Below are 17,056 nucleotides of genomic sequence, written 5' to 3'. Positions count from 1 at the left end.
AAGTTCAGGGATTACCATCGCAACAGGCACTGACCACCTTAAGGCCACACCTCCAGTCGGCCACCTCAGCAATGGAGGTGCAGAACATGGCCCACTCGGACTCAATGTTCCCTGCCTCAACCGGGACATGGTCTATACTCTGACGGAGGTGGAAGCTGAAGCCTTTTCTGACAATGGACTCTGCCAGATGTTTCCAGCAGACCCCCACAACATGTTTGGGCCTGCCACTTCTTACCAGCATCCTTCCCCAGCATCTGAACTAACTCACCACCAGGGGGTGATCAACTGACAGTTTCGCCTACACCGGCTCTGCGCCTCTCACCAGGAGCAACTCCAAAGTGGAAGAGACCAAATCCCATGGGCATTGGCCCGGCCACCAGGCGTTCGCCTCCATACCCCACTTCCAGGTCTTGTTACAGAGGGAGGCCCCGGTGACCTGCATCATTGAGACACAAAAACCCCTCCACCACGATAAGGTGGAGGCCCAGGGAAGAGAAACAAAAGAAGTTATTTTGCAGAACTTAGGTTTCACTGGTAAGAATCCCAAAAGGCAAATGTCAGAATAACAAGATAAGTAAAACTAAGACACGACAAATTAAACTGATCTTGCCCTCTGCAGAGAACTGCTCTTTTATGGAATTAGATTTGTGCCAGAAAGTTCAAGACTCTTGTAATATCAAACAAAAATTAAGAATTTGAGAGAAAAACAGCACTGGAAAAGGAAAAAAAGAAAAGTAAATCTTACTATCTGTACACAAATTCTTTGAGCAATTGCTGCCATCTTTGCAATTACGCTCCCTGACTTTTTGTTTGCACCTCTGGCACAAATTACTCAGGTGGGAGGGTCTTCTGAGAAGTCCTTTCCCATTGGACAGTGAGTTTTATTGACATTTCAGTGGATTGTGGTCAAATTGAAGATACATGCACATTTCAAAAGAATGCAGTCTCCTTATCCAACCCACAAGAATCATGCATTGATGTCATTGTTGATCTCAGAACTCTGCAACACTAAACTATAAACAACCCCCCCCCCCCCAAAAAAAACCCACATTATATAAGATCCACATAAGAAATCTGCATAACCAGTTGACTCTGGTCCAAAAATTCTTTATGAAGTTTGTTAACTTAAAGGAAAATAACCGGACTGCAAACTACAAACATGTTTATTACGGAAAACAAATTTGAGAATTTGAGAAATGAGCAGACAATCAAAACAAAAATAACAGGATCACACACATCAAAAACTTCATCAGTATTCCTAAAGATGAGAAACGTGGTGTAAAAACAGCCACAAAAATGACAGAACACATAAAACAAGCAGTGCATTTACAATGACTACAGCCAGATTTCAGATTGCTCCTCATTTAACCTAAAAAACCCTGCAGATTTTTAAACTAAATTTAATAAAGTACATCCCTATTGAAAAACATCTTCAATAATCTTTGAAAAAAAGGAAAAAGCAAGGTAAAAAAGCAAAGAAACCAGATGAAAAGATCCAAGTTTTTGGATTATTTCTATAGTGATTGCATCAGAAAGAATCATCTGACTGATCTTCCACAATTCCAATTTTTTCTAGAACACCCCTTCTAGGACAGATTTCTCTCTCCGACCCTGACTGACCTACTATCACTAGCTTTCCTTTTCCACTGTTCCTTGACTTTACTGATCCCACAGACTCTGCCTTGTCACTTAGAATCTCACTAACAATCTCAGACAAACCATCATGAGATCTGTTGCTGTGGGAGGTCTGACTGTACACGAAGCTGTTGAAGCTGTATCCATGGGAATCGTTGCTTCTTTGAGAACTGGTGTCACCTCTCCTGTGGTTTGATTGAGTCTTTAAGGTTTTATCCAAGGAAACATTACTGAAGGACTTTTGGCAGCTGAAACTGTGCTCAGACCCTGAGTCAAGCTGGGAATCAGGCTTTAAATACTGAAGCGGTTCCTGTTCTCCACTGCCAACAGGGTTTGCTATATGTCCTGAAGCCCTGAAGGTGATGTCTGCATGCTTGTCCCTATTTAAAGTTGCACTGAGAGGTGTTGGAAACCTGTGAGTGAAGGTATCAGCAGCTCCACCAGGACGATTAGGCACCACATTGTCCATCTAAAACACAGAAAGTAGAAATTACAAATAACTGCTAAACGTAAATGCTTGTAAGCTATGAATATGGCACAGACAGCAGATTTTATTTTAGAGCAAAAACATAGTGATGTAACAAATGCTTAAATGTGAGATAATAGAATAAACCTGAATCTGAGTAGCTACACTGCATCAGCGTGGAGTGTTCTTTCACATGAAGCACTAATATATCTTATTAGTAGAGTCTGACCCATATATCAGTCAATATATGGCTGATTAAATGGTGGAGAGACTAAATGTTTCTAAGACAAGTTTCTAATGAGTTTGTGAATGTGACTGTTACCTGTATCATTTCCTGTTTTCATTAAAACTGTGATGTAAGCAAAAAAACTGTACCACAATGAGTAAGTTGTTTGCATGGTACATGCAGTCAGATGCAACATTGAGAATGTGTTCAGGGAAACTTCCTATCATCAAAAACTAATATGTCTTATTTTCATGAGAGAAACTGTCAAGTTTGGCATCAAACTAGGTGCTAGACTGATGAATACATGCTTAAACATTAGCTTCCGCTCAGTTTTTACATGTTAGCTGTTTTCACTAATAAGAGCAATATGAAAATCAAAATGTAGCATGCATTTGAGGTCTTTGGGTATGCTTTCTGTATTTCATCTATTACATAACGCAGCGCACAGATAACTGAGTGAGCTACTTAATGACTGCACTGATAATATGTTGTTTGGTGATTAAGCCGTCTTAGTTAATCATCATTATAAATTTGCACAGAGCTGTATTCAGACCCTGGTTATAATTTTAGTTTTTTTTTTTTTGCTTTTTGAAAATTTGCACATTGCAAAACAAAAGAACAACAAAAAGAAAACCTGTTCCTCTACTTCAATCTATCCCTGTTGGGTTATAATTATCAAAGCCTGTTAAATTCATTGGGGCATGTGAAAAAACAGTGTTAATTTTTTTCAGTCATTCAACAGGTCCAACTGTGACCTGCACAAGATAATCCAGATTTTTTTTTTTTTTTGCACTTTAAGTGCATTTTTTTTTAATGATTTAGGGGGACTTGTGAAAAAGAGTGTTTGTGTAATACTTTTTGCAGTACATATATTTCCTATTTAAAGTTATTTTTTATTTAACTTTCAATTTTATTATTTTGCACAATAAACATTAAACTGTAAAAACAACTAACTTTGGCATAAATGTTTTATCGGCACACCTGAGGTCTCTTATCCATTCTAACATAAATCAGTATATAAAATAAAGAATGTGAGTATTGGTTCCAAAATTCATCATTAGCTGGGCGCTACAGTTTAGTATTTAGGTCACACCACAGTTTGTAAATGACAAATTTGTGTTGCTGCTGAGAAATTCTCAAACTGGCAGAGACTTGTGGTGCAGCAATGACTTATGAAACTACTGTACATGAAAAATGTCATCAATAAACAAAGCACTTGATATGGTGTGATACATAATCACATTGCACTTATTATCTGCAGACATTTCCCAGGCTATGCTCTGCATATGCTTACCAAAGACACATCAGTCTTTGTCTGAACATCCCTTAACTCCCCTGTGATCTGTGATGCTGCGCCGTCTAAATGTGGTCCTATTGTAGAGGAGAGCTGAGGTCTTCCCAGAGGCTGGAAATCCGAATTATCAATCCCAGCCATCGAGGCTAGCTGACCTAGGCTACAGAAAGAGATGTGAGTAACTTCATTAAAAGTGTTGATGTTAGGGTTTTTGCCGTGGATGAGGACCCAAATGCAGGCAGATGACAAGGCAGACAGGTGCAGAGGTCAAGGTTAATTTTACAGGAACTGAAGACAAACACAGACGCAACAGAGGATACACGACCATAACAGGACATGAAGACTTAAGGTGGATTTATATTCGAGCGGCATCTGCATGCGGTCGGTTCGGCGTAGCTGACGCTGGTGAGTGTGCTCTCACACTCGAGCGTAGAGGGTCGTGTTGCAGTGTCTCCTCTTAATCTGAAGGTGGCAGCAGGGGTGGTATCGGCCGGTAAACTCACCAGGTCGGAGTTCTTTTGATGGTTCACTTCAGCTCCGGTACGAATTTTCTGTTTTAAAACAACAAAGGAGTCCAGTATGGTTCAGTGTGTTTATTAGCTTGTGGAAGAAAACGAAGAAATAATTTGATCAGCCTCCCATTAACTTGATCCTTTGGGTCTTGTTTTTAAAAATGGCGGTCACTACACAAATTCAGCAAGAAGATCCAGCAATCCGGAAATTCGTAATCCCAAATTGACCAATCATAACGGAGTACTTCCGCCTAACTGTCTGCGTAGCAGGGATGCACATCAGGTCAGGAACAGCTGCACATCGGGCCTCCGCAGACCTACGGCAGTGGCGCAGATGCTGCACGAGTATAAATCCGCCTTTACAATGACAAGGAATAAATAAAACCGAGGAGTATATATATACACGGGAACTAATAGGGAACAGGTGGAGCAAATTAGCAAATTAAACCAGGTGTACAAACGAACAGGAAACAGAAAGCAAAACAAATACCAAAGGAGAAAACACTACAAAATAAAAACAGTAAACAAGACAAACTCGGCCACAGCTAAACTAACCCAAACCAGAAACCCACAAAGCATGACAGCTGAAGAGAATACTGAAACAAAAAAATACCAAAACATGGGAATCTAATTCACTGGAACTCAGAGCCAATTTAACCTAATTTGTAGTTAGTTACAGTTGTCAATGTATAATATTTTACCCATGCAAGATGGATACCGTTGATGCAAGATAAATAAAAAGTGACAAAAATGAACGTAAATGAAAATCAAGCATGTGAATGTTTTGTTTTTGATTAAAGTTTGAAGACAAACATTCAAAACATGTATAGGAACACATGACAAAAATATAAACAGATCAAATGATGTCTGAGAACTGCTGTCAGCTCAACTCCTGTCAAAATGAAACTTGGCTTCTAACCAAATGTCCAAATATGGGAGGCCAGGAAACCTAACATATAGATTAAATGTGTAAATATATATTCTCAGAATGAAACTGAAAGAACAGAACACATTTTTTAAATTGTTCATTTACAAGAAACACGACCGCTACCTCAGGAAACACATTTGTTTGTTATCATCACAATGATATCCTGTTTTTCATTATATAGCTGCACTCTATGCAGCTCAAGTATTGCTGAGGATCTCACAACAAATTTTGCATGAAAAAAACCAACACAATTTTTCATAATAACTTGTTATACTAAATGTAGAAATAAGAGGACCACATGATAAGACAGTTTTTCTTATAATCCAGATGACTTTCAGAGAAGATGTACAAAGAATGAAATTGTGGTGTCACCTGACAATCAGGAGATTAAGTGTGACTAAAACATGACCAAAGACACATAATGAAACCAAAAGGACCAAAAAGAGTCAGTACCCACCCAGCATCCTTGAGGAGATCTAGGAAGGCATGGAACTTAGTAAAGGAGCTTTCAATGCTCTCAAGGACCGCTTCATCTTCAAGTGCACTGAAAGCAGGTGGTGCTGATGTAGAACTAGTGGCTGCAAGAGCTTCAGTTAGGGAACGGTTAGCATCTTGAAGTCGGGCATTCTCCAGCTCAAACTTAAAAAGAATAACAAGAATACACTTGAAACAGTGTCGTTGTTTACTTGTATAACTAATTAAATTAACAGCAACCAGTTCAATTAACTTTGGCACCTAAATATTGTACATAGGTGAGGCTGTCCCAATCCAACCAGTATCAGATCAGTGTCCCAGTCAAGGTGATTCTTTTTCCCTTTTTGGGGGGGTACTGGGGTCACTGATTGAACCTTAACTCTTGATTTCTGTTCTTTTATGTGAGCTGCAACATATTAATGGTTCCCAAATAAATTAACTTTATTGTCCGAGAGGCAAATTTGTCTTGGACAAAAAATGACAAATAGTCAAAGATGCCAGCTTGTCATGACTATGTGCAATACACAGCAGTCAGATGGGGAGCTAACCAAGCTAACAGCTACTTAAACAGCAAGAACGAGCTTTCACAAAGCAGTGATCCCAATTTTAACCAGTAGCATTGTGTAATTTGCAATTACGTCCTGTAGCAGTATGCAATTATCAGATTAAAAGTATTATAAGATTATTTTTGATGGTGCTCGTCAGTGTCGGGGAGAAAACATACTTGATATGGACATTCCTGCAATGTCTTTTTTTATCTTTATTTTACCAGGTAAAATGACTTGGATTTCTTATAAACACAAACTGGTAGAAGAAGAAAGGAGATTTAGTTACCTCCATGAGCCTTGTTTCAGCTTTCAGTCTTGCCCTGCGCTCTTCTGCCAGCCTCAGACGACACTCTTTCAGCTCCATCTGCAGGACATACACAGAAACACACACTCAAAGTGTAGAACTCCTTAATCCCATAGTTCTCCAACTGGTACATGTAGCACTGATGGTGTTAGCAACCCCTCTAGTGGCACGCTGAAGAATTTTCCAACATCAAACAGTTTATACACCATTTGTTTTCGTATTTTTTATATAAAAACCTTAATATCTCCGGTTGTACATTGTCTATTAACATCAAACAAAAACTGGGAGCTAGTTTCAAGTCTGCATCGTCCAACAAATGTTTTTTTTTTTTTTTGTTACAGCACTGTGAAATTGTCAGATACTTAGATCATGTCAACTTGATCACAGATCTAAGAATAATATCTCTGCCCTCTCACACATGCACAGTAGGTCTGATAAGAAGGAGGCTTCTGCTTCTGTGGACACAGTCAGTCCTGTTTGAGTTTGGTTTTGTTTTTTTTAAAGACAGTGCACATTAATATATATAATGTCAAATGCGCAAGACTGAGCCGGAGCTAATTCTCATCCCTTGCATCTTTGTGAGCAAAAGTTTACTGCAGCACATCACAACAGAAAAAAATGCAATAAAAACAACTACTTTTATGACAGCAAGTGAAGAGAAGCCTGTTTCAGAGTCTCGTCATTCATAGCTTATGCATAGCCTGAGGGCAGAGATATTATCTTTGGATCTGTGTTCATTCTGGCATTTTTTTTTTTAATTCAATGATTTGTAGATTTTATTGTCCTCAATATGTTGATAACATAGGTTAAAGGGAAAAAAAATGATCAGACTATAAAGTTGATGTGCTTAAAAGACACATACCAAACACTGGTATGGTAAACATTTTTTATGTGGTACATAAAAGCAAAGTCAATAGTATTAAAAAACAAAAAAATAGCACCACACCTCTTGGGTTTAAAAGAGCTTTGCAAGGTTAATAACCTTAAGTTGTGTGACAAAGTTTACAGTTAAAAGTTAGTTCTGGTGATAAACCTTTTACGATTGCTGCCACCGTTCAACAACAAGCATTAAATATTGATTAAATACAAATTGAAAATAAAATACACTGGAACTCAGAGCCAATCTAACCTAATTTTTTAGTTAGTTTTAGTTGTCAATGTATAATATTTTACCAATGCAAGATGGATACTGTTGACGCAGGATAAACAAAAAGTGACAAAAATGAAAGTAAATTAAAATCAAGCATGTGAATGTTTTGTTCTGACATCTTGATAAAAGATTAAGGACAAAAACGTTAAAAACATGAATAGAGAGAAAAGCATTACAAAAATATAAACAGACTAAATAATGTCTGAGAACTGCTGTCAACACAACTACTGTCAAAATGAAACTTGGCTTTTAACTAAATGTCCAAACATGGGAGGCCAGGAAACCTGACATTTAGATTAGCTGTGTTGTTATGTATGATCTCAGAATGAAACTGAAAGAACAGAACAAATTTTTTAAACTGATCACTTACAAGAAGTGTGACCAGCACACACTTTTAAGAGTTTATAAGAGCTTTGCAAAGTGGGTAACCTTAAGTTTAGTAACAAAGATTAAAGTTAAAATGTCAGTTCTGGTTATAAACATTTTACAAGAATACCTACCGCCATTCAGTAACAAGGATTAAATATTGATTATTAAATACAAATTAAAAATCTAACACACTGGGGCTCGGACCCAATCGAAACTCATTTTTTGTTAGTTTCAGTTGTCAGTGTATAATATTTTACAAATACAAGATGGGATGCAGAGGGAAACTTTAAGATGTGTGACAAAGTTTAAAGTTAAAATGTCAGTTCTGTTTATAAACCTTTTACAAGGATAGATGCCACCATTCAACAATGAATAATATTTTCATTTGGAACTAACTCATCTCTGTCTCAAGTGTGCCTAATGGAAAAGATGGATAGGTCTCTTCTGGTGGTACCGGAGAGCCTGACAACTTCTGAAGTGGTAAGTGATGTAAAAAGTTAAAAAACTACAACCCTAAATCAACTGGAAATAAGCGTAAAATGTCTATTTATTAAAATACTTCACTCCTATGACTGACCTGAACATGATCAAGCTGTCGTCCTGTTATCACGTCCTGGAGATGAAGAGAAGAGGGTCTCTGATCCACTTCCACCACCACTTCTTCCTCTTCATCATCTTCTTCCTCTCTCTCTGAATCTGACTCCACAGTAACTTTTACTGTAACTGCATCCTAATGAAAGATACATACATAATGCAATCTAAAATAATTATACATTTTGACTGTTACTGAGAGGATTCTCGTCCCTTTTCTTGTCAGGAAATAATTAAGTGTCTGAATGGCACAAAATGGTCTATAAGCAGAAAAACATCTTACCTGAAAGCTCTGTTTGGTCACAGTAACACCAGGAGGCAAACCTCTGAAAATGATCCAAAATTACTTCAGTCCCACAGTAAGCACTTTTAAATACACAAAAAATACTTAATGTACAGCTTATTTAATGTTTTCTTCTGGTTGGTTGGAGAGGAATGAGCCATAAAGTGCCCGAAAACTAAATCCCAAAATTGTCCTTTCCTCTCAAACCAAACATCTTATTCTGAGCTGTAAGCAAACTGGTTTGATAACATCTTCTCACCTCTGCCTACCAGCTCTTGCAGCAGCACGCCAAGGTACATAACGGGAGGGGGGATAGGACTTCTTTGTCTGAGCAACAACTGAACTCCAGCCTCCAGCAGACGATCCTTTATGAGAAGCTGCACCAGAAGAAGAGTCATGTCCAGGTGTGGAAATTCACAAACACAAAACTTTCATAGACTAATGACTTTCCATAACAAGGAAAATGAATTGGTGGTTCCGAAATACTTCAAGTACAGTTCAGTCTGACGGTAAAAAAACAAAAAGCAGTTCCTGGATTCCCTAGTTATTATTCAAGGTAGATAGAAATAACTGACCATCAAAAAGACTTTAAGACCCTCTCCTTTATAAATGACTAAAATCCCTTTTTTCACTGGCCTTGCTCAGGGAGTCAACCAGACATGAATTTCTCATTAGTGGAATTCCACCAATAGGAATTCTCCAGCTGTAACGGAATTTCCATCAACAGCACTTCTCCCATGTTAAATGCAGAAAAAAACTACAAATAACTACAAAAGTGGATACATCTATACACCTGTAATATAACAATCTAAAAAGCTTCCCTCTGGTTAAATTCCCTTTGCTAACCACCTTTTCTTAAAACAGAATATGATAGTTTCCAAATGCTTGTAACGTTGAGGATTAAGTGTTTAAGACATGTTTGGCCACTGGATAGTTAGCATTACCTGTACAAATGACATTTTTTATGTTCTGTCACTATCTTGCAGACGTCTCTTGTTCTACCAATATGAAAAACCTACATCCTGGACATTCTAACCTATAGAAGACTAAAGACGTTTTATAGTTAACGAAATGATTGATAGTGTTGGACTATCAATATATCACGAATAAGGAACTGAAAAACATTGGCACAGACACAATGCCACTGTGGATTTTTTGTTTTACAAAATTACTGGTTAACAGGTTTCTTTGTACTACATTCGTACAGTGACTACACCCATGATGTTTGTAGGACCCCTTTGGTTTTGATCTCAACTATGTATGTTGGTTGTTTGGTTGGTTGAAGATGACTATGAACTAATTTATCCTGTAGAGTAGGGCATCTTCTAAAACTAATAATGATGCTTTAGAAAAACTGTCTTACTGTTGTATCATTCTAAACGATACCCCAATTATTACTGATTACTGTCTAATCGCTTCTGTTTCCAGTTCTCTGCTTGGGACCATTTCTTTGTCCTCATAAAATTTGTCAGTCCAGATGTTTAGTTTTTGTATATGCTGCCTGAATGGTAATGTTTTTGTATCCTTGTTCTTTAAAACGTGAAACCATTTCCTCTGATCAAACTAAGTTTCCTGGTCAAAAATCCTTCGTATCTATCAGATCTGTCCAAAGGGCAAATTCTCTTTGGAGTGGAGGCTGTTTGAGTGGAGAATGCATTTGTGTCAGTTGGCTTTTTTTTTGTAAGATATCCTGAGTACCATTATATTAAGTAAGAATTAGAAGAATTAGACACAGTTATTTAATGCCCGCACAGACCACCGCCATCTACTACGCTGCCTATGTTTATGCCTCTTTCTGAAATGTACATAATCTCCACCATCACCATGTTTGCTATTGTCTGAAGCGGACTTTAGAATGTGGAGGAGCTCTGAACTCTGCAGTGCCCTCTGGTGGATGTATTGCCAAACATCCACACAGTGCATCTGTAAATAAAGAATTTGAATGTGAACTCGTTCAAATGATGTGAGGTCCTGTAACAGTCACTGTCTACATTTTCACCAGCGCTACACTGACTTCACACCATGCATTGCACACTCTAGCTTAAAAACCCGGCAAAGCTCATTGGCAACGCTTGTGTAGTCCCACTGTAAAATGCAAAGTGGAGGTGAAAGGAGAGAAGCTGCAGACACAGCGTACACCTCCCATGCTTCATGTGCTTAAGATTACTTACGGGATTATTACGTACTGTCTGAGCAGATTTTATCAGAAAAATCTAACATTTCGATTCAAGTTATGTCTACCTGCGCTTAAAAAGCAAGTTAGCCTTATAAACTTCTAATTTCAAGAGACATGTGAAGCTGAAGCATCCATCCAATTTGAGAGGATATCTGCAAATCCTCGCCATAAAAAAAAGCCTTTCGGAAAGGGCAAAACAACCTGCAAACAGTCCCAAATGACCCAGATCACACTGCCTGCAGCCTTTAAGGGTATGACTTCCCAGCAACAGGTTAGTTGGTTACAGGTTTCTCACATTCAGTCTTTCATTCTCAGTTCCAACTTAAAACAACTGAAATTAAATTAACTTTGAACTAGTTCAAAATTGAAATGTTAAACTATGAACTAAGTGAACTATTCATTTGAACTGAATGAACTGAGCTTTGAACTAGTTCATGAGAAGCATGATCTAGCACACTACCCAGCTGTGAGTCATGCTGAGATTGGGTCAGTGTGTCTGTTCTTGTTGTAGTGCTTAATGAGTACTTTACGTCAAAATTTGGCATCAAGTCTGTACACCAACGGGTCTGTGAGCCAAACCAAAAGAAGCTAAAACAACACATGGTATTCCTTTCTATGCAATGTGATGCACTTCAATTGCATGAAGCGTTCCTGCTGGAGTTTGTTTGCTTTTGTCAGCACTAGATCACCTGCTGAGTTTGTAGTCACTGAAAGAAATGTCTGATCAAGGACACAATAACCTACCTGGAATAGGACAGACACTTACAATTATTTGAGAAACAAATTGTGTCTATACATTTACCTATATTAAATGTAGCTTTTCCTTTGGCTGTACATGGAAACACTCTTCTTTTTGGGCCAGAAACTCTCTGCAACTCTATGGTTGCAGGCTTGATCCAGCAGTACTGCAGTATAACAAAAGAAAGACATGAGCTATGGACACAGTTGCAAAAACAACAACCATTCACTTAACATATAAATTATTTTTATGGGATCCTGAATGATAATATTAATCTCTGAGACTCACCTCTGGTGACTGTCCATCAGCATTCATCAGCACCTTCTCTATTACAGTTTTAATTAGACCTTTGTCTGAAGGAAAAAAAAACTCAGAAATTTCAGATAGATTTACTCGGTATTATCTACAGATTTACTATTCTAAAAAGACATTTTGAAAAATATGACAAATATTTAGAATCATATCTTTGTTGGAATTAGTCTTCGAGTGTTTAATGTCTAAACTAAAATCATACAATGCAGCACATGGAAGGTGGACACAATATAATTGTATTGCCTGAAACAATATGAAAACAATTCAGCCTTACCAACTAAAGGATTACTACGGATATCCAGCACACACAGAGAAGAATTAGTTTTCAAGGACTCTAACAAACGGCGGGCTCCATCGTTGGACAGACCACACCTCTGCAGATCCACAGCTGCTCAACAAGTCCCAAAACAGAAACTGATCAAAATACATCGAAAGGCAGAAGTAGCAACAAAAACAAGCTATTTTAATTGTTTCAATGTCTTCCATCAAAAATGAAATTTGTTTACTAACCTTTAACCCAGAGGTCCTCAGTCAGCTCATGTGCAAGAGCAGCTGCTCCTCGATCCCCAATCAAAGTGTTAGAGTTGAGGGTGACACGACGAAGACCTCCCATTCCCTCAAACTGTGGTAGTCGATACCTCAGAGACTCTGCCCATGCAGCACCATGTCTTTGCATCCCCTGATACTTAAAGAATTTAAACAAAAGCCCATTTTCAACAAAAAATGTCTAGTATAGCTTCTGGGTTTATAATTAACTGATAAATACAAATGACTAAATTAAACTAACTGACAACATTAGAAAAAAAGGCCTATTTGCTATATAGTAACTTAAATCTGTAAATTGTTTGTATGGGCAAATTAGTTGATGCTGCTTTGTCAGCTGCTTTGGGTAAAAACAGACATCACGTTATGCATGTCAAAGATGACTTAACCATCCAGATAGTTATGAGTGAGGTGTGTACCGCATTTGTGATAGTATGGGGGATCATGGCATAGATGACTTGCATTTACTTGATGATGCCATTGATATGGAGAAGTATACTAGAACTTTAGAGATATGAAACCATTAAGGCAAGATTTTCTCCTGGGATGTCGATGCTTATTTCAGTAGAAAAATGTCAGACCTCATTCCTCACAAGTTACTAAAGGGACTTTATAAACCGTGTGTGCACTTGACAGGTCAGCTTACAGATCAGATCTGTTTCCTATCAAAGATGTTGTGCACATCATGAAGAAGAGAATCAACCATGGACTGCTGAGTAGTTGATATCTGTTATTTTGTACTAATTAAACTTGTATTTTCAATTTTCAAATGACTAAAACAATAATAAATGAAAGGAAGAGTTATCAAAAACAGTGGTTCCAAAATTGGGGTCTTCATCCTTTTTATGGGACCCCCAAAAAGTACATTGGAGGCTCAAAGTTTTCACCTTACAGAGGTTTTTCATGATTAGAGTTGTGAGAACAAAGGAAGCGAGAACCCAAAATATTTTGTGTTAAAAAAATTAAATAAAAAAAGTACAAATGACAGATTTAAGTATTTGTTGCATTTCAGAAAAACTTCCCAACTTTTCTGGAAATGTGGTTGAGGATGTTATACCTTGATGATATTGGCCACATGTTCTGCCCCTCTCCAGGTAAGACTGCATCCCGTGAAATCTACCGTCCTGATGCTTGTAGAGTACTTAATACTTTGGCAAATGACTGAAACATATGGAATAACAAGCATTAAAACAATAAAGTCAACTACAGCGGTATCTTTTTTTCTTAATAGAAATAAATAATTAACATATAATTAAGACAATACACATACCCTCTAAGCCAACATCAGCGATTGGACAGTTAGCTAGCGATAGGTTTTCTAGGGAAGAGCTCTTTGCCAATCCCTGAAACAAAATAAATAGGTATAACATATTCTTTCTAATCTTCATCAAATTTTCTCTTCAGCACAACATTTGTTTGATTAAATGTTCACCCAAGTTTTAGATACTACACCTGATTCAGAAAGTTCTGTCTCAGTCACAAAAATAACAGTATTTGAAGTAACCAGTGCTTGCTTAAAACAAAAACAACAAAAAAAAAAACAAATATATTTAAGTGCATTTCCAAAACAGCTTCAGGAAAACAGTAATGAAGACAAAAGTGTGGAATAAATACAAACAGGTTTCCAAATTTGTGTTATCTTTGCTAAATTGGCAAATAATAAAATCAAATGAATTAAAATCCGGTCAAATAATATAATTAAAAACGTGACTGATAACAGTGCAAATCATGTTTGTTTTTACTTTTGTCAAGATGATGAGGTCCCTCTGCCTCAGTGGAAGTCCATTAAGGTGCAAAGTCTTGAGGCTGGGAGAGACAGTCAGACACTCTTTGATGGCCTTGCACAGCTTTAATGTCATATCCTTGGAGCGAATGGCTGGGATCCTCCTCCTGAAGGTAGACTTATGGTACCTTCTATCCAAAACTGGTGCTGGCATAAATCATTTTGACATTCAAAATTGCCATGTCATTCATGTTTATTAGTTCACTCACAACTCACTTGTATCAGTAATACAGTTATTTAAGATGATGCAAACTATTTCCATTTGACTGTTACTCCTGTTTTACCTGCATCTCCAGAAGTTAGGTTAGCTTGGTACATGCTACTTATTGCAATGTGGTGAAGGTGCTTGTTGATAGATATACAGTGAAGAATAGGTGGCCAGTCAGTTAACTTGAGTCTGTCTCCATTAAAGTCCAGCATCCCTTTGTCAAGGTTCATCTTAACAGCTCGGAGAGGCACTGTTTCTTGCCTGGCACAGACAGTGTCATAATAAGCCTCAAAGTTGTGGGCACCCTGCTGCCGAATCAAAGCGCTGTCTTGAACCATCTTTGACCCGAGAAAGAAAACATAAACATGAAAATAAATTATTAAATAAAACAAGCAATTAGTTTCCCAAGTAAACATAACTTACAGTTTTTTAGATAAACAATGTTTAAGGTAATTGGTGGCCGCTTACAAATAGGAAATAGCCTATTAGCTATAGATTCAGCATCTGTATAGTCCAAGACTAGTGTTCCACGCGCACAAAACTACAGTACGCGAAAATGTTATCCATAAAACACAATTACGTGGTAAGATACTTAAGTTTATCGAATTCTTTAAAAGTACAAACTAAAGATGCACACTGGTGTGTATCTTTACAACCGTTTACAGCCGTTTATTTATTTATTAGCCCGACAGGGCAATGATACTTTTTAGCAGAAACAGCTGAGCCACTGGCGTTAGCAACGAAAGCTAAGCTCTGGTCCTAGCAACCGTTCACATCGATGTAAATGTGAAGGCGCTCGTGCTTCTTACAAACCTGAGCCAGACTTTCGTGCAAGTCACATTTAATAGAGACAAAACAACAGACCAATATACCTTCAACGTATAGCTGAGGGCTCTATCGTCGCGGCAATCTTTTCAAATCACTGTATAACTTCTAACTATCAAAAGTGGCGCTGTTGTACCAGCAAAACCGCGCCCACTTCTCTTCCTCACTGTAATCACAACGAGCCTCCTTTCGGTGTGTTGCTGCCACCTACTGACTGAGAGGGACAAATGCACTCCCTGATGATATTAATTATTATTAATAATAATTAATAATTATATATATATATATATATATATATATATATATATATATATATATATATATATATATATATAGTAAGATAAATATGGATATAGGAATAGATATGATTTAGATTAATTTAATTAATTTATTAATTTAGAGTCTATATAGTTATTTCTGCTCTAATCACAGTTACTGGGGTGTGTAGACCAGTATTGTTGTGGGCAATCCTACAGAAGATGTGAAAATAAAAAACACAGATGACTGCTGAATACTCAGTATCCCTCTGGACTATCCCTCTGGAGGGTCTGGGCGCAGTCATGCAAAGGGCTGGCTCTGCTTTAATCCACACAAAAAAATACCGTCCTCAAACGTTGCAGTATTCTTATGGATAATTTTATGTATACGTGGAAAAGTTTTTAGTCACAACAAATACAAATATTTTGTCGGTGAAAGATTTCAGTGATTGGTTTTCATCAGATCCTTGTTACGTTTTTATTATATCATCTTTTAAAATATTCCCTTTTTTCTGTCTCTGTGCATTACTGAGTAAATCTTTAATTAAAGACTTTTCTAAACTTTAAAACAGCCACAAGATACATGGATGGACCTGATGAATCATTGTTTTTCAACACATATTTGCACAAATACTGCACAATACATAATTTGTACATGTGTACTACCTTGTATATGAACAGAATGTATTGTTGCTTTTCTTTATTAAATGTATTATTTTATCTAATGTCCTTCTTTTTCTACAAATTAGCTTAGACTTTCATTGTTTGAGTGGCTAGAACAAACTGGTATTACACAATTACAACAAGGATTTGCGCTTGTGTAATAGTGAAAAGTGGAACGCAGTGCATTGCAAAATCAGTTGGACTGTCTAGAGTGATTCTTCAGCACAAAAGCCATAACTATGTTGTATTATGTGGAACCCAGCACTAACCAAAATTATAAGCCTTCTGTAAAGTTAACAGGTAAAACATAAAACACTGTATAATCAGTCAACACATTCCGATCAAGTCCAAGGTCTCATAATTTCTATGGACAACAGCTTTCCTGTCCATAGTTGTGGACCTTAACACAACTTATTGCCCCCACATCAGGAAATACTTAAACCCTTCTGTGTCCTCCTTCATTTTTGTTTCTAGTAGAGGAGGCAGCTGGAGAGACTCAAGTAGAGAAACCTCGTAGATCCGGATGGTGTCGGCCTTGCTGTCCCTTGGGCCAGTATATAGCTATTCAGGAGAAAATTCCATTGCAGTGGAAGACATCCTGTCTTGTTCCAGTAACTAAAAATAGTCATCTATCAGGCTCTGTGGTTATAATACCTAAACTTTCACATTCTAAAAGTCCCAAAGAGACTCTTATCACCTCTATCAGAACCATTGTTTCCAACCTACAGGATGTTTATGCAACATATTGCAGAGGGCTAAGAAAATCCTTC

At 37.5% G+C, this 17,056-nt stretch overlaps 1 protein-coding gene across 2 annotated transcripts; it reads right to left on the bottom strand.

The window, feature by feature from the left end:
* Positions 1–1,145: 1,145 nt before the first annotated feature.
* cep78 (centrosomal protein 78) lies at positions 1,146–15,513 on the bottom strand. Of its 2 annotated transcripts, none has more exons than XM_042000445.1 (16): positions 15,414–15,513; positions 14,618–14,879; positions 14,293–14,480; positions 13,821–13,893; positions 13,608–13,711; positions 12,518–12,692; positions 12,282–12,395; positions 11,984–12,048; positions 11,759–11,873; positions 9,040–9,157; positions 8,781–8,823; positions 8,484–8,636; positions 6,370–6,447; positions 5,519–5,700; positions 3,622–3,781; positions 1,146–2,104 (listed from the first exon to the last, which is right to left on the bottom strand). In XM_042000445.1, exons 2-16 carry the CDS (start codon positions 14,877–14,879, stop codon positions 1,529–1,531), a joined length of 2,406 nt encoding a protein of 801 aa, XP_041856379.1. In that variant the 5' UTR covers positions 15,414–15,513; the 3' UTR covers positions 1,146–1,528. The 2 variants fall into 2 exon arrangements, with proteins under 2 accessions (XP_041856379.1, XP_041856380.1); XM_042000446.1 differs by having other exon boundaries at positions 11,759–11,861.
* Between the last annotated feature and the right edge of the window lie 1,543 nt (positions 15,514–17,056).

Source organism: Melanotaenia boesemani, chromosome 11, assembly GCF_017639745.1.
Source record: "Melanotaenia boesemani isolate fMelBoe1 chromosome 11, fMelBoe1.pri, whole genome shotgun sequence".
In the NCBI taxonomy this organism is placed as follows: Eukaryota; Metazoa; Chordata; class Actinopteri; order Atheriniformes; family Melanotaeniidae; genus Melanotaenia; species Melanotaenia boesemani.
The sequence above is the reverse complement of the archived record's forward strand: the minus strand, read 5'-3'. Positions and strand labels throughout refer to the sequence as shown.

Coding starts and splice junctions, on each gene's coding strand:
- cep78 (XM_042000445.1), bottom strand. CDS start 14,879: ATGGTTCAAGACAGCGCTTTGATTCGGCAGCAGGGTGCCCACAACTTT. Junction 12,049..12,281: donor CCGTAGTAATCCTTTAGTTG/GTAAGGCTGAAT, acceptor TTTTTCCTTCAG/ACAAAGGTCTAATTAAAACT. Junction 2,105..3,621: donor CAAAGACTGATGTGTCTTTG/GTAAGCATATGC, acceptor TCTGTGTTTTAG/ATGGACAATGTGGTGCCTAA.